General features: G+C 46.3%; 1 protein-coding gene across 1 annotated transcript in view; it reads left to right on the top strand.

Annotated features, from left to right (window-relative positions):
• Positions 1–17,923, top strand: part of PKHD1 (PKHD1 ciliary IPT domain containing fibrocystin/polyductin) — a 323,925-nt gene that overhangs the window by 193,879 nt on the left and 112,123 nt on the right. The window contains exons 28-31 of the mRNA XM_060256755.1: positions 5,291–5,498; positions 10,197–10,363; positions 13,998–14,192; positions 14,978–15,103. Of these exons, the coding sequence (XP_060112738.1) occupies positions 5,291–5,498; positions 10,197–10,363; positions 13,998–14,192; positions 14,978–15,103 (696 nt within the window). The remainder of the gene's footprint in view (positions 1–5,290; positions 5,499–10,196; positions 10,364–13,997; positions 14,193–14,977; positions 15,104–17,923) is intronic.

Raw genomic sequence — 17,923 nt, 5'->3', positions numbered from 1 at the left:
TCGGGCTCCAAAATCTCCAGGTATTCCCCAACCCAGAGCTGGCAACCCTAGGCCCTCCCTCTTTCTGAAAACACTTTTGTTAGTGCCAGAAAAGGTGCCCAAAGGCACGATGTGGGGGACCCCTGCTCTACAGTCTATACTAAAGATTGCTACAGCACAGACATTGTTTCCAGATTTTGATGCAATAATTCAGAGTGAGAGGTGTCCATTATCAGAGATTGTTAAATAACAAAACATTGCAAGAGTGCTAATCTTTTAAGCATGTTTTATTTTAAGTTTAAAAAATAATAACTGTGTCCCCCTGTATCCTTTATAATGTTTATATATCCACTCAGGGCTCTTCTTCTAGCAAGGGATGTTGAACTAATTTCTTACGAGGGCCAGATCTGGCATAAATGACCTTGTTGGGACGGGCCATGTGTGTCGCAAAATGTAATGCCAGGTAGTGGATACAGGGCTCTTCTTCTAGCAGGAGCTGCTTTGCATATTAGGCCACGCCCCCTGATGTAGCCAATCCTCCAGGAGCTTACAGCAGGCCTTGTACTAAGAGCCCTCTTAGCACTTGGAGGATTGGCTACATCAGGGGTGTGTGGCCTAATATGCAGGGGAGCTCTTGCTAGAAGAAGAGCCCTGAGTGGATATATAAACATTATAAAGGATACAGGGGAACACAGTTATTATTTTTTAAACTTAAAATAAAATATGCTTAAAAAGATTAGCACTCTTGTAATGTTTTGTTATTTAACAATCTCTGATAATGGATACCTCTCGCTCTGAATTTTTGCATCAAAATCTGGAAACAATGTCTGTGCTGTAGCAATCTTTAGTATGCTGTTCAGGTATTGTTCAGGTGTGTGTAGGTAAGTTGCAAACCTTCTTTTGAGTTATTGACATTCGTTACAGAAATCTCATGGTCAATACTTTGAGCCTAAGACCCAGAGGAAAATATGAAACGGCTGGGCATTGCGAGCTTTTGTCCATAAAAAGTTTAATGTGCGAGTCAAGGACATGTGAAGGCTCTGTAGCTCCTGTGCAACTGAGAAAGCTTGGCAAAGCAAGCTGTTACCCAGAAGAAAAGAAGAGAGGGAGAAGGAAGCAGACTTGCTCGCGGGCCTGATCCAAGCCCTCTGGGGGCCTGTTTCGACCTCAGAGCTGCAAGTTTGACACCCCTGGTCTAGACAGCACAGGCTGTATTTGGGCTGAGTTGCGAGTTGCAGGATTTCACATTCTTTAAAATAATATATACTGGTGATCTTGGCTGAAGGCGGCTTTTGCCGCAGGAATTTTGAACCCTATCCAGCACTCCTTCCCGCTAAACACAGTTGAGTGTCTGTGTCGGTGTTGGTGAGCCGCTGTCTCATGCACAGATGCCTCTGAGAACAGCAAGCCAAGAAATGAGCGCACTGGGAAATGCCTGCGCATGACCTGCCAGCTTGTTAGCTGCTGCCAGCAGTTTTATGTTGAGAATCCTTAAAATTCATGAGGTTCACTCAGTTAAAAAAACAAAAAAAACCTCCCCAACAAAATGACAAATGAATAATAATAATGGTGTCACTGTCCATAACACAATGGGGTAGCCATGCTGATGGGAATTCTTAGTGACATGTAGCCTTTGTGTGTTCCTAATAAAAAGGTAAAGGCACCAGTCGTTTCCGACTCTGGGGCGACGTTGCTTTCACAACGTTTTCATGGCAGACTTTACGGGGTGGTTTGCCATTGCCTTCCCCAGTCATCTACACGTCCCCCCAGCAAGCTGGGTACTCATTTGACCGACCTCGGAAGGATGGAAGGCTGAGTCAACCTTGAGCCGGCTACCTGAAAACCCAGCTAACGCCAGGGATCGAACTCAGTTCGTGAGCAGAACTGAGGACTGCAGTACTGCAGCTTTACCACACTGCGCCTGATAGGGACCAGTTATTGGTTTAATTCACCTTTCGTGTCACATCTGTGCAAAACTTTACTGAGGAGCTAGAACTGAGGAGCATGCTTGCCAATTTGATGTAGCAGTTAAGCGCGTGGAACCTTATCTGGGAGAACAGGCTTTGATTCCCCACTCTTCTGCATACACCCACTGGTGTGACCTTGGGTCAGCCACATGTTCTCTCAGAGCTGTTCTGCTCAAGGGCAGTTCTGGGAGAGGTCTCTCAGCTCCACCTACCTCACAGGCAATGTTTCCCTCTAACTTGCAGAGTCTTGTGAGCAAAAATTCTACTTTGTGAGCTACAAGCATTAAAGTTGTGAGCTACTGCATAAATTACTGTGCTCTGGGGCCAAGCTTCCTGAGCTTAGACAAAAATGTGCGAGCTGGAGGTTAAAAATCTGTGAGCTAGCTCACACTGACTCAGCTTAGAGGGAACATTGCTCGCAGGGTGTCTGTTGTGGGGAGGGGAAAGGAAAGAAGAATGTAAGCCCCTCTGAGACTCCTTCGGACAGTGAAGGGTGGGGTATAAATCCAACCTCCTCCTCTTCTCCTCCTCCTTCTCTTCCTCCTTCTCCTCTTCTTCTTCTCCTCCTCTTCACCTTCTTCTCCTCCTCTTCTTCTCATTCTCCTCCTCCTCCTCTTCTTCTCCTTCTCCTTCTTCTCCTCCTCCTCCTCCTGGTACATCATGGCCACTTGAAAAGGCTTTCATTAAACTGGCTTCCTGCATATGTGGAAACGTGCCCACAAATCGTCAAGATTGGGGACCTTCCCATACAGAGACTGCTAGTCCAGGCTAGGCCAGACTTGGGAAATCTTGGAAGCTAAATGGACTCAACGCTGGTTAGTACTTGGGTGGGAGACCACCAAGATAGTCCAGGGTTGCCGAGCAGAGGCAGGCAGCAGCAAACCACCTCTGTTAGCTTCTTTCTTTGGAAGGCCAATGGGATTGCCATAAATTGGCTGTGACTTCACAGCACTCTCCACTGCTACCAAATCCATACTTATTGTGGGCTGTGGTGTTAACTCAATTCTGTGCATAATGTACATAGTTCAGGATCCACAATAATCAGGGAACCAGAAGTACAATTTCTAGCTGTTCTTTCAGCACTGCTGTTTGTTTCCCAACTCTGAGTTGGGAGAGTCCTAAAGATTTGAGGTTGAAGCCTCGGGAGAGCAGGGCTTGGAGAAGGGAGAGACCTCAGCTAGGTTGTGATGTGATAGCATAGGAAATTCGCTAGCGATCTATTCCTAGGAAATTCACGAGCACTTGATCTGTTCCTCGGAAGTTCACGAGCACATGATCTGTTCCTAGGAAGCTTGCAAGCTCTTGATCTCTTCCTAGGAAGTTTGTGAGCTCTTGATCTGTTCCTAGGAAGTTCGCAAGCACTTGATCTGTTCCTCAGCAATTCACGAGAACTTGTTCTGTTCCTAGGAAGTTTGCAAGCACTTGATCTGTTCCTCAGCAATTCACAAGAACTTGTTCTGTTCCTAGGAAGTTCGCAAGCACTTGATCTGTTCTTAGGAAGTTTGCAAGCACTTGATCTGTTCCTAGGAAGTTCGCGAGCTCTTGATCTGTTCCTAGGAAGTTCGTGAGCACTTGATCTGTTCCTAGGAAGTTCATGAGCACTTGATCTGTTCCTAGGAAGTTTGCGAGGACTTGATCTGTTCTTAGGAATTCGCGAGCACTTGATCTGTTCCTAGGAAGTTTGCGAACACTTGATCTGTTCCTAGGAAGTTTGCAAGCACTTGATCTGTTTCTAGGAAGTTCGTGAGCACTTGATCTGTTCTTAGGAATTCGCGAGCACTTGATCTGTTCTTAGGAAGTTCGCGAGCACTTGATCTGTTCCTAGGAAGTTCGCGAGCACTTGATCTGTTCCTAGGAAGTTTGCAAGCACTTGATCTGTTCCTAGGAAGTTCATGAGCACTTGATCTGTTCCTAGGAAGTTCGCAAGCACTTGATCTGTTCTTAGGAATTCGCGAGTACTTGATCTGTTCCTAGGAAGTTTGCGAACACTTGATCTGTTCCTAGGAAGTTTGCGAGCACTTGATCTGTTCCTAGGAAGTTCGCGAGCACTTGATCTGTTCTTAGGAAGTTCGTGAGCACTTGATCTGTTCCTAGGAAGTTCGCGAGCACTTGATCTGTTCTTAGGAATTCGCGAGCACTTGATCTGTTCCTAGGAAGTTCGTGAGCACTTGATCTGTTCTTAGGAAGTTCGTGAGCACTTGATCTGTTCTTAGGAAGTTCGCGAGCACTTGATCTGTTCTTAGGAATTCGCGAGCACTTGATCTGTTCCTAGGAAATTTGCTAGCGCTTGATTTGTACCTGTTGTCACATCTCCACATTTGAGAAGAGATGTGACAACAGGGTCATATAATCACTTGAAACATTCTTAACACTCTGAGACATTTATTCACCTGTTTTAATCTGGAGCTAAATCTAAACTATAATGAGCTTCTGAACTTAGCTTGCTATTTCTCTTTGCATCTGTTCAGGGCGTTTTTTTGAGCAGAAAGGCACAGGAATGCAGTTCCGGCTGGCTTGATGTCAGGGGGTGCGGTCTAATACGCAAATCAATTCCTGCTGGGCTTTTTTTGTAGAAGAAGCTGTGTGAAACAACGGTGATGTCACGGGGTGTGGCCTAATATGCAAATGAATTCCTGCTGGGCTTTTTTTTTTTAAAAAATGCTGATTTACTGTTCAACCTTTGCCATGTATATATCAGTCCATACACTGTTGTTGTCTGTATGCCAGGTATTCAAACACTGATAAAATTGTAAGGTCCACAGGCCATCGCTTTACAGGAGGTGAGCATTTATCTTGCAGCTACAGTGACTCTTCTCTTAAACATTCAGGGAACAAACATAAACCCATTTTCATTTTGTTCTTGGTTACTGTTGATCCGAGGATAGCTTTAAAATGAATTCAGAAGTAGGGGTGCCAGGGCCTTATCTGACTCCCAGCTGGGAGAAGATTATTGCATGTGCAGCACGATGACGTCCCCCAGAAGTGACATCATCATGTCAGGCACATTGTGTAGGGACGATCCAGCATTTTAGGTAAGAACTCTATGGTGCCACAGAGTTTTTACCCAAATTGCTAGAGCATCCTCCACATGACGTGCCCGATGTGATGATGTCACTTCTGTGTGACATCATCACACTGGGCACATTGGGTGCAACAAAGCTCTTTGGGGGCAGGATCCACCCCCCCGCCGGCCAGCTCCTTGGGGCCCCAAAACCAAGGGTAACCCTGCCCCTGTAGGAGGCTGAAAACCCTATTCAGAAGTGTTGACTTTTTAAGGAGGAAAACATGTGCAAACTCATCCAATGGTTCATTTGGGTTAACCTTCCTCATACTTTGCATTGCAGGGTGTGTCCCTCAAGTGACAGTCACACATTTGAAATCGGGAGCGCTTCCAAATGACACCAAATTAAGTCTGATGGAGCCTGTGGACTGGAAACCTGGGGATGAAGTGGTGGTTTGTGGAGGCGGCCTAGGAGATGCTCAGAAGCAAGATGAGGTCGTCACTGTCAAATTTGTCAATGGCACAGACCTCTACATCACATCCCCACTCAGGTAATCCTACCTGTGGATTGGTAACTTTTCATTGATAGGCTAGGAAGTAAATTTGGGACTTGTACAGCTATAATTTAAAGTTCTTACTGGCTGATCTTCCAGTATTTTATCTTTTCTTATTATTATTTGCTTAAGTGGAACCTCCTTTCTGTATCCTAACCCCCCCCCCCCAAACCTGTTTCTCTTTGCAGTGGCTTTTAGTGCTGGATAGGGTTAACCAAGGGACCCCCAGTCTTTGGGGTTCTTTCACAGGATGGTGAATGCAGCCCCCAAATGACTGCCTTGGGAGGGACAGCCAACCCTAAAATGGCTGCCTTGGGAGGCGCAGCCAACCCCAGAACGGCTGCCTTGGGAGGCATAGTCAATCCCAAAATGGCTGCCTTGGGAAGTGCAGCCAACCCCAAAATGGCTGCCTTGGGAGTCACAGTCAACCCCAGAACGGCTGCCTTGGGAGTCACAGTCAACCCCAGAACAGCTGCCTTGGGAGGCGTAGCCAACCCCAGAACGGCTGCCTTGGGAGGCGCAGCCAACCCCAGAATGGCTGCCTTGAAAGTCACAGTCAATCCCAAAATGGCTGCCGGGAGGCACAGACAACCCCAAAATGGCTGCCATGGGGGGCACAGCAACATGCACAGAGGGAACTCTACACCAGGAAAGAAGAAGAAGATATTGGATTTATAGCCCGCCCTCCACTCCGAAGAGTCTCAGAGCGGCTCACAATCTCCTTTATCTTCCTCCCCCACAACAGACACCCTGTGAGGTGGGTGGGGCTGGAGAGGGCTCTCACAGAGGGATAAGAGGAAACAAAACCAACAATGATGGCAGCTGCCACTAAAACAGTGTCATTTTAATTTGCACAGCCAATCAGACCTTTAGTGGCAGACAGACCCCTGTGCAGCGCCCCCCCCTCAAGCTCCTTTGAGAAAATAAATTGTGTGCATGTGCAAAACGCATGCAGCACAATGATGTCACAAAAGCGACGTCATCAAACAGGCAGGGGGAGCTGATGCTCGTGTCCAGCACACCGTGCAAGGCACACGGGATGTTTGCCCCAGCCTCAGTCAGGGGAAGTTAGCCCCCTGATCGGGGACGGGAGGGAGCCAACATTCATGTCCAACGTGCCTTGCAAGGTGCGCAGGACGCACGTCCCAGGCCCGCCTCCTGGGGGATACCAGCAACACCACCCAGGTAGGGTGGCACCCTACGCAGCCACCTACCCTGCCTACTCCCACGCACCAGCTCTGCTTATGAGTGGGTTGTTCTGCAAGTACAGAAGAGATGGGGGGCAGCTGGCATGGCTGTGTGGGGAAACTGGGGGTGTGAGAACAGATGGATTGCGGTACTAGGGAACGCTGAGAGTCCCAAGGTGAGGGTGCATTACTTGGTTTAATTTAAATGAAATTTAATTTAATTTTTGGGTTTATACCCTGCCCTATCCTGCAAGCGGGCTCAGGGTGGCTTACAGCAGTAAAAAAACAAGCATCGGAATTAAAACCTCATAAAACTGTTCCAATAAATCACAGCAGCCTATTCAGAAGAGACAGACGCTATTTCAGGCATAAGCAGCAAACGTAACAGCACGTATGGCCAATGACTGTCAACCCTATACAAGCACCTTGAGTGTGAAATGGCGGGGGAAAGTGATGACATCGATGGGATGCCCACCTGGGAGAAGAGCTCCATCTTGCAAGCCCTGCGGAACTTTGACAGATCCCGCAGGGCTTGAATCTCCAAGGGGAGCTCAGTCCACCAAGTAGGGGCCCGGATCGAAAAGGCCCTGGCCCTTGTTAAAGCCGGTCAGGCATCCTTAGCCCCAGGGACCACAAGAAGATGTTGTGAAGCAGACCTCAGAACCTGGGGGTAGTGGAGATTTTGTAAACTTTGTAATGGACCCAAACCCAATTGAAGATATTTTTTTTTAAAACTTAAAATACAAACATGCTTAAAACCCGTCCAATGGTGTAAGTTGGGAAGGTGGGGTACTAGTGGAATTTGGCAATGCAATTTTAAAAATAAAACATCAAGACAAAGCACAAGGCTACAGAAATGGAAAAAAGTTCTGCTTGGAGACAATGATAAATTAATTTCAAAAGTATATACATTACTTCTACAATGGTCTACAGAAGATGCAGTAGTGAAATCTCAAATGATTAAATGGGCAATTAATGTAAATAAAGAAATACAGATGGAAACTTGGGAATATTTGTGGATGAACTCTATGAAACTTTCGACATGTCAAAGTATTAAAGAAAACTGTTTTAAGATGATGTATAGATGGTATATGACTCTTAAAAAATTAGCAAAGATGAATAACAAGATGCCAGACAGATGTTGGAAATATAAAAAGCATGAAGGTTCTTTCTACCATATGTGGTGGACTTGTGAAAGAGCAAAACAGTATTGGCAAATGATTCAACAAGAAATTTCTAGGATATTGGGATATGAAGTAATGAAAGTTGCAGAGACTTCCTTATTGGGATTACAAATGGAAAAATTTCCAAAAGAAGATAGAACTTTAATCTGGTACTTGCTTTCAGCTGCTAGGACATTGTATGCGCAGTTGTGGAAGCAAGAAAAAATACCAGAGAAATGGGATTGGATTATAAAAGTTATGACATGAAGTGAAATGGACAAATTAACAAGAATATTAAGAGGCTATGACTTAGAAGTTTTTAAGACGGAGTGGAAAAAGTTTAGAAGATATATAGAAAAAGAGTGGAAAATAAAAGGACATTGGACAATTTTTGATAATAATTAAGTTTTAAAAAGAAGAAGAATATAAATTTTTGTTTTAATAGTTAAGGGTACCTTTAATATTTGTTTTTTTAAGTAAATAACACTGGCGGGGGTCAATTAACGGGGGGAGGGTGGAAAGTAATATATGGGGTAGATAAAAGAAATTTTTAAAGATGTAAGATATAGATATAGATTTATTAACATATGTTACTAATAAAAATTGTTTTATAAAAAAAAAAAGACAAAGCACAAGGCTCTGGCTCTGTGGAAACAATGAAATGGCATTGTAAACTTCTCCCCACCAGTCTACTCAGATTGGCAAAGCCTTTCCAGTATAATAACCCCCTTTGATTGTGGGTTCCCACAATAGAGTACTCACTAGGTTAAGTCCATTCAGGAGAGATAAATTGGCTGAAAGCATCAACCCTTGTTTGCAGGGACACAACTCCAGGAAGCATGAGTTTCAGCTAGATATAGGAAAGCTGAAAATGTAACCATCTCCACTCCATTTGAAACCACTGCAGAGTACAGACAAAGCTGCAAGGAAAATGTGGAATGGATTTTAAAATCCACCCCACATTTTCCTTGCAGCAGCCAGCAAAGAAAGGCAGGAAGAACCTGGGACTTAGCCTGCAAGCTTTAAAGGCTCTTTGAAGCAACCAGGCTGAAACTGAAAGAGTCTCAGCCTGGAAGCTTCAAAGAGCCTGAGAGCTGTAAGAGCCTGGGAGCTTCAAAAGGTAAGGACAGGAGGGGAAGGAGGGGGGAGAAAAGAGCCTCATGGACCTGATCAAAGCCTTGGGTGAACTGGATCCGGCCCGCGGTCTGGGTGTTTGACACCCCTGTTCCACACATTAGTATTCAGTACTAATTTAAGATGCTGTTAGGTACATATATGAACATATGAAGCTGCCTTATACTGAATCAGACCCTCGGTCCATCAAAGTCAGTATTGTCTACTCAGACTGGCAGCGGCTCTCCAGGGTCTCAAGCTGAGGTTTTTCACACCTATTTGCCTGGACCCTTTTTAGTTGGAGATGCCGGGGATTGAACCTGGGACCCTCTGCTTACCAAGCAGATGCTCTACCACTGAGCCACCATCCCTCCCCTTTAGTGGCTCTCCAGGGTCTCAAGATAAGGTTTTTCACACCTATTTGCCTGGACCCTTTTAGTTGGAGATGCCGGGGATTGAACCTGGGACCTTCTGCTTACCAAGCAGATGCTCTACCACTGAGCCACCATCCCTCCCCATCGGCATCCTTATTTATTTATTTAATCAGATTTCTATCCCGCCCTCTCCTGACACAAATAAAAGCAACATAAAATTATTTAAAAAACCCCACAATATACAATAAAATCATTCCCATATATTTTATAGTCCTTAAAAGTCCAAGATGCACGTTTTGATGTTCCGGTTGTTCTGATGTTTCTTGTTTCAGTTATGTTAGTTCAGTGAGACTGCCGGTGCTGTGGAATAACAGCCACGTCCCCTCAACGGTTGAAGGAAGTTCGGTCTTACAGGCCCTGCGGAACTGTGGCAGGTCCCTCAGGGCCCTGATGTTTTTGGGGAGGGCATTCCACGGAGTGGGGGCTATTTCTGAGAACGCTCTGGTGGTGGACAATCGAGCTTCTTTTGGTCCGGGGATTTTAAGACGATTTTGGACTCTGAATGTAGTGCTCTCTGGGGTACGTATAGGGAGAGGCGGTCCCGAAGGTAGACAGGTTCCAGGCCATATAGGGCTTTAAAGGTTATGACCAGCACCTCAAAGTAAATCTGGAATGCCTTTGAGGTGGAGGTGCAGTGTTACGTCAGAGGAGCACATAAATGAAGCATATACCGGTGACAAAGTTACGTCTCGAAGCTGCTTCCTGGCCTCAAATTAAGCTCCGCAGGCCTAACATCTATTCTCTTCACGGGCAGATCGATAAAGCAAGGTTTGTGGAGTTGGTTGTTTGTTCCCACAGGTATCCTCATGACATTTCTGAAGAGCAGGTGTTAGGAGGATGTCTTAATCTGAGACCCGTCGTGGCATCCCTCAGCCGGAGAGTGATCATTCGAGGAAACGTCACGAACGAGAGGGCTTCCCACCAGAAGCAGTGCAAAGAAGCAGGTGTTTCGGGGGGCAAGAAAGGTAAGATGAGCACCTTTTTCGGAGGGAAATTGGATTGGATGGGGGGGAAAAAGGTTGACGAAATATGAACATATGAAGCTGCCTTATGCGGAATCACAGAAGAGCCCCATGGCACAGAGTGTTAAAGCTGCAGTACTGCAGTCCTAAGCTCTGCTCACGACCTGAGTTCGATCCCCGGCGGAAGCTGGGTTTTCAGGTAGCCAGCTCGAGGTTAACTCAGCCTTCCATCCTTCCGAAGTCGGTAAAATGAGGACCCAGAAAGTGGGGGGGAAAGTGTAGATGACTGGGGAAGGCAATGGCAAACCGCCCTGTAAAAAGTCTGCCGTGAAAACGTTGTGAAAGCAACGTCACCCTAGAGTTGGAAACGGCTGGTGCTTGCACAGGAACCCTTTCCTTTCCTATACTGAATCAGAGTATAGGTCCATCAAAGTCAGTATTGTCTACTCAGACTGGCAGTGGCTCTCCAGGGTCTGAAGCTGAGGTTTCTCATGCCTATTTGCAGGGCCAGCGTGTGGGAATTGGCAAACTAGGTGACAGCCTGGGGCACCAGCTCCCAGCAGGGATGGGGGCAGGCGCCTCCCCCCCTCCTGCTCTCACTGTCCCTGAGCCTTTCTTGGCTCTGAGGGGTCAGAGAAGTTTCCCCGATCCCTCAGAGCCAAGAAAGAATGTGGCTCCCCCTGCCCAGCGCACTCTGAACTTGAAGCATGCTGGGCAGGGGAAGGCGTCCAGTGTTCTTCCTGGGCTTTAAGGGATTTGGGGAGCTCTCCCGATCTCTCAAAACCTATGAAGAATGCAGCTTCCCCTGTCCAGCATGCTCTGAACTCAGAGCATTCTGGGCAGGGAAAGGCGCCCAGCAGCCCTGTCCCGCTTTGTAGGGAGCTCAGCAGGGGCTGCGGGAGATGGTGGGGGGGCATTGTTTCTTTGCTCTAAGAAATAATGCCCCACAGCCCCTGCTCAGCCCTTTAGAAAGCGGGACAGGGCTGTTGGGCAGGGGGTGCGCTGCGTGCCATTGCAGTGATGTCACTTCCTTGGGTGGCAGAAACCCTAGCGCCAGGCCTGCCTATTTACCTGGACCCTTTTTAATTGGAGATGCCGGGGATTGAACCTGGGACCTTCTGCTTACCAAGCAGATGCTCTACCACTGAGCCATCATCCCTCCCCTAAATGAGGGGAGTATTGTAATTTGAATGTGCTGCATCAGTTTCAGCCTTGACTTGAATAGCCCAGGCTTGACAGAAGATGAGCGGAATTGGCCCTGGTTTATATTTGGATGGGAGACCACCAGGAAATACCAGGTCCGGGATGCTGAGGCAGGCAATGGAAAGCCACCCCTGAATGTTTCTTGCCTTGAAAACCCTGCAGGGTTGCCATAAGTTAGCTGTGATTTAATTCTCTCTCTCTCTGTTTGTATGTGTATGTGTCTGTTTCCTGTTCCCTCTCTTGCTTCCTTCTGCATCACAGCTTGCTTTGCCAGGCTTGCTCAATCGCACAAGAGCTGCAGGGCAAAGCCTCTATTTTCTCCATTGGCTGACCAGCACAGGAAGCGACTTATCTACTAAAGCTTGCAATGCCCAGCTATTTCATGTTTTCCTCTGGTTCTTAGGCTCAAAGCATTGACCATGCGATTTCTGTAATGAATGTCAGTACATCAAAAGTAGGTTTGCAACTTGCAGATACACACTTGAACAAGACCTGAACAGCATACTCAAGATTGCTACAGCACAGACATTGTCTCCAGATTTTGATGCAATAATTCAAAGCACGAGGCGTCAATTATCAGATAAAATTGCATTAAAATTACATAAAAATGGCAAGAGTGCTAATCATTTAAACATGTTTTAAGTCTTTAATGGTGTTTGTCTGTGTCCTTTATAAAGTTTACATATCCGCTACCTGGCATTACGTTTTATGATTTACATGGCCTGGCCCAACAAGGTCAGATCCAGCTCTCTAAACAAATGAGTTTGACACCCTAATATGATTTTCTTCTCATGTTTAGACAGATGATTATTTATTTGTTCATAAAAATACCTATGCTGCCTTTCCACCCTAGCTTCCAAACAGTTGCCCCCTTGGATCTACCAAAAAATTAAAACATTAACATGCAATTTCAAATATTTATACAAGTCAATCAGAAAAATTCAAACAACCACATGACTGAGGAGGAGGGCCAATAAGAATTACTGCTGTTGGTATGCCTAGTGAAACAAAAATCTTCACCCAGTGGTAGAAGACAATAATAGGGGGAGACAGACAAATAGCCCTTGGGTGGAAGTCATCGTTTGGGGGCCATGATTGAGAAGGCCCTTTCTTTGGTTGTCTCCCTCCTAGCCTCAGATGTGTTAAGTCCAGTTCAAGGATCAACGACAGTCCATTTCAAGAACAGCTGTTTATTGATACATGACAGGTCACAGCAAGATGGTTCTTGCATGGTCTTGCAAAAATTGGCTTTGGTAGGCAAATGCCCTCTACTTATACCTCATATGAAAACCGCTATGCATTCAAACCCAAGGCGCGAATCAAGTGACCCCTCTGCCATGGTTCTTCCCAGTCCCACTGCAGGTACACACGTATCAGGCAGAGATGGCCTTGGCCATCCCTGAGATCAGGCCGAAGGAATGCTTCTGTTGTTATGCAGAGATAGGAGAGCTGCTAAGAGGGAAGCGAAAGTAGCTTTCTGAGTAAATGACACGAGGCGCTCTTGACAAGATGGTGGGAGGGGAACTGAACCAGAAACAGGACCCCTGTAGATGACTGAAGTAGACAGGTAGGTTCATATGGGAGAAGGCTACAACATATTAAATCAGAAGTATCAAACATGCAGCCCAGGGACCGAATTAGGCCCCTGGAGGGCTCCTATCAGGCCCCTGAGCAACTGGCTCTTGCCTGCGTCCTCCTCCCTCTCTCTTGCTTCCTCGTCCCTCTCAGCTTGCTTTGCAAAACTTGCTCAATTGCACAGGAGCTACAGAACAAAACCTCGATTTTCTGCATTGGTTGAGGCTCCTCCCTTGGGGAGGAAGGGGGAGTTTGCTTTGGCAGACTCTCTCAATCGCACAGCAGAGCTACTGAGCCAAGCCTCTCTTCCTTCTATTGGCTGAGGCTCCTCCCCCTCCTGGCTCCCTGGGGAAGGAAGGAAAGAGCCAGAGCTTCCTTTGCCCAGTTCCCTGGATCCCATGGGAGAAATACAAAGAGAGTACCTTCAAGACCAACAAGTGCTAATGTTTTAAGCATGTTGTATTTTAAAGGGTTTTTTTTTTAAATTATTTAGTTGTGTTTGTCTCTGTTCTTAAAAAAAAAATATATCTCTGCTACTTAATCTTAAATAGGCACACAGCCTGGCCCAGTCTGGCCTGACTAGGTCTCATTTAGGTCAGATCCGGCCCTCATAACAAATAAGTTTTACACTTCTGAGTATGTTGACCGTCAGGTGTACAAGGCTTTCAGTGGGGACAACAAAGTTGTTATCGAGAGCGGCTCAAAGGAATCCGTTGAGTTCAGCAAGCAGTGTGCTGATAAAACTAGATGAGGTCATTTCAGTCTGAGAAGATGGGGTGGAGGATGCGTCCTAATGTTTATACAGACCGAATTGACGCCCTGCTGCGTATTACGTCCTTACATTGTTGGCTTTGTTTAGGTTTCTCAAAATGCCTGTACACGACAAGTGAAAGGAAGCTCGGATCTCGGGATATGGGAGCAGTGGTCTTTGTGCAGTCCAATCGTGGTGAGGAGAGCCAGTTCCATTTGGAAGGCGTGCGGTTCCAGCACGTAGGTCAAACATTCCGGAAAGATCTCAGCGCGCTCACCATCGCTGGGAATGCTGATATGACTAGTAAGAGCACTAAATTATTACTCATTTTCTCTTAACGGATTTTTTTTTGTCACGAACAGCTGTTCTTGGAGATCTGTGTTATGAGGTAAATCTGGTTTAGGACTGACGTGTTAACACCTCACCTAAGAAACAGTCATCGTTTCTAGGGTAAAGGATATAAAGCACAGTGGTATTATTGTTTGCCTTGAACAGGGGTGGCCAAATTTGCTTAATGTCTTCATATGTCTGAGAGTTGCAAGAAATTAACATCCAGTGTTTGATAGCTGCAAGATGGAGGGAGGGAGGAAAATAGATGGGGAGGGAGAGATGGAAAGAAAGCAACTTTAACTTTAAATGCCTTCTTCAAGCCAGCCAACGGGGCAGTGAGGGTTTTGAGAGCCACACAATATGTGTGCGGAAGCCACAGTTTGGCCACCCCTTGGCTAGAGATTGGGCACTTCCTGTTTGGCAGCACTGTTTTTGTCTGGGTTAGGAAAACCGAAGATAATAATATGAAGACGATGGCATGGATTTGTGGGTAGTGGTTACAGTGTCAGGTGAGGACCTGGATTCAAATTCCCCACTCCTGCATGGAAGCCTGTCGGGTGACCTTGGGGCCATCACAATCTCTCATCGAAACCTACCTTTCCCAAGGCAGTGGTTGTAAGAATATGGCAGAGGAGGGGTGAACCGTGTGAAAAGCTGCTTTGAGCCCCCAGTCAGGGAGAAAAGCAATATATATATAAAATGAATGATGTTACCTTGTTATTCTATAGCTTCGTCTTCTTTTTTCTCCTCCCTTATAGACTCTTACATTCGGGACTGTGTCGTGTTGGATTCTTTTGCTCGGGGAATTAGTCTTTCCGGGGTATCACATCTCAGGGTGGAAAATAACATTTTATACAACATCATGGGCCATGGAATTCGTGTGGGTAAGTGAGCCGAAACAGCCACTTGATTTTAAAACTTTGCACCGTAAAGCAGTGGCAGAAATTTTCAATGAGAATCCTTACAGTGTAAAAAAAAAAAGTTAGGAAAGTAAAGTTAAAGCATCCAGGGCCAGCCCAAGGACTTTTGGCAATCTAGGGTTGCCGCTGAAGATCTGCAGGGATCTCTTGGCGACAGATCAATTCACCTGGAGAAAATGGCTGCTTTGGAGGGTGGAGTCTATGGCATTGTACCCCGCTGAGGGCCCTCCGCTCCCCATGCCCTGCTCTTCCCTAGCTCCACCCCCAAAATCTCCAGGTATTTCTCAACCCAGAGCTGGCAGCCTTCAATTCAATTTGCTTTATTACGATCCTTGACCAAATACACAGTACAATGCAGACCAACAACACCCCCGGAAAAATTGTAAAAATCTAGAAGGACCTGAATAGGTAAAACATATGATATGAAAAATATAAATGTATAGATAAAATAATGGACATTAATATGAATAAAGAGATATGACCAAAAAAAAAATACTGGTCTGACATCTTCTAACTTATTGGATATAGTACAAAAGATAAAAAATTAAAAAGATTATACAGCTCCAGTAAAATATTAACTAGAATACACTGATTAACATTACAACCTAATACCTCAAGAATGGCTTGTAGGAACCATAATTTAATTGCACGGGAACAAAATTGGGCAACTTTATGCTTGGTCTCTGAATTTGATTCAGTTTTGATAGCATTTATGGTGGCATACAAAGTACTCAGGAATTAGGATAAAGTAAAATACAAGCTTGGGAATATTCAAAAATAATTAAAAAACAGGCAGTTTCGAGTCCCCTTTGTTACATAATCCTCATGAATTCTCCTAGCTGCCGCCAAGAATTTGGCACAATTAGATGTGAATTGGGGGTTAGAATCTGATAACAGCATATTTCTGATTTTAGAATCAGAGAACCCCAGGCATCCCTCAAACAAAGAATAGATGTACCTGGCACGTATGCCTAAGTAAAGGCCACACCCAGGCAACACATGGTCAATCGTTTCCACTTTATCTGCACCACAAGGGCAGACCCGCTCAGCCATAGGCACCTTTTTAAAGCGGCCCTCGACGACTGCTGAAGGAAAGATATTGCAACGGGCCATGGAAAAGGCCCTTCTGTGGGATGGTATTGCTTGATTTGAGGGATAGGAGGCTGGAGCTAGCTTAGTTGGGACCTGAGACCAGCTGACTTGGGTACGTGCGTCCTACCAGCTGGCCTGCGCAGGCCTTTAGCCGCAGCCCAAGTGTATCCTGAGTTCCGGGATGGCCAGACCCCTGGTTGAGCCCTGAGCTACCCAGTGGTGGTGTTAATGCAGCCACTGGGAGCTTTTTGCTAGAGTGGCCCGGCAGGCCTATGCCATCTTTCTTCCTACTCTGCTTACTGATCCTGCTCTGATCACATATTGACTCCCAGCAGGGGTGGAAATCTAGCTGGAGCTCCTTTGCATATTAGGCCACACCCCCTGATCTAGCCAATCCTCCAAGAGCTTACAAGGGTCTTTTTTGCAAGCTCTTAGAGGATTGGCTACATCAGGGGTGTATGGCCTAATATGCAAAGGAGCTCTGGCTAGAATCCCACCTCTGCCTCTCACTGTAACTTCATATGCCTTGATCCGGATAGCCCTGGATAGCCCGATCTAATCAGATCTTGGAAGCTAAGCAGAGTCAGCCCTGGTCAGTATTTGGATGGGAGACTTCCAAGGAACACCGGGGTCATTACCAAGAGGCAGGCAATGGCAAGCCGACTCTGAACGCCTCTTGTCTTGACAATCCTACAGGTTTGCCCTAAGTCGGTTGCAGCTTGACAGCAAACTCAGAGCCGGATCTACATATTTTTTGAGTGGGGGCAAGAACAAAAAAAATGGCGCCCTCACTCAAAAAATAAGAGGAGATAGCAAAGGCAGGTGATCTGCCTCTTCCCCCAAGTTCTTCAAATGGAGGAGGGATCCATAGGGCTGCTTTTGCCAGCTCTCCACAAGGCGGCCGCAAAAGCTGCCCATCTTTCTTCCTCCTCCCACCCACTCCGGGGAGGGGGGCGTCCAATCACTTATATCAATATAATATAATATAATATAATATAATATAATATAATATAATATAATATAATATAATATAAAATGTTTGGTGTAGTGGTTAAGTCTGTGGACTCTTATCCGGGAGAACCGGGTCTGATTCCCCACTCCTCCACTTGCACCTGCTGGAATGGCCTTGGGTCAGCCACAGCTCTCTTATCTGGGAGAACCGGGTTTGATTCCCCACTCCTCCACTTGCAGCTGCTGGAATGGCCTTGGGTCAGCCAGAGCTCTCTTATCTGGGAGAACCGGGTTTGATTCCCCACTCCTCCCCTTGCACCTGCTGGAATGGCCTTGGGTCAGCCATAGCTGTCTTATCTGGGAGAACCGGGTTTGATTCCCCACTCCTCTACTTGCACCTGCTGGAATGGCCTTGGGTCAGCCAGAGCTCTCTTATCTGGGAGAACCGGGTTTGATTCCCCACTCCTCCACTTGCACCTGCTGGAATGGCCTTGGGTCAGCCAGAGCTCTCTTATCTGGGAGAACCGGGTTTGATTCCCCACTCCTCCACTTGCACCTGCTGGAATGGCCTTGGGTCAGCCAGAGCTCTCTTATCTGGGAGAACCGGGTTTGATTCCCCACTCCTCCACTTGCACCTGCTGGAATGGCCTTGGGTCAGCCATAGCTGTCTTATCTGGGAGAACTGGGTTTGATTCCCCACTCCTCCACTTGCAGCTGCTGGAATGGCCTTGGGTCAGCCAT

The sequence above is a fragment of the Heteronotia binoei genome, chromosome 1 (genome assembly GCF_032191835.1).
Source record: "Heteronotia binoei isolate CCM8104 ecotype False Entrance Well chromosome 1, APGP_CSIRO_Hbin_v1, whole genome shotgun sequence".
Lineage (NCBI taxonomy): Eukaryota > Metazoa > Chordata > Lepidosauria > Squamata > Gekkonidae > Heteronotia > Heteronotia binoei.
The sequence above is the reverse complement of the archived record's forward strand: the minus strand, read 5'-3'. Positions and strand labels throughout refer to the sequence as shown.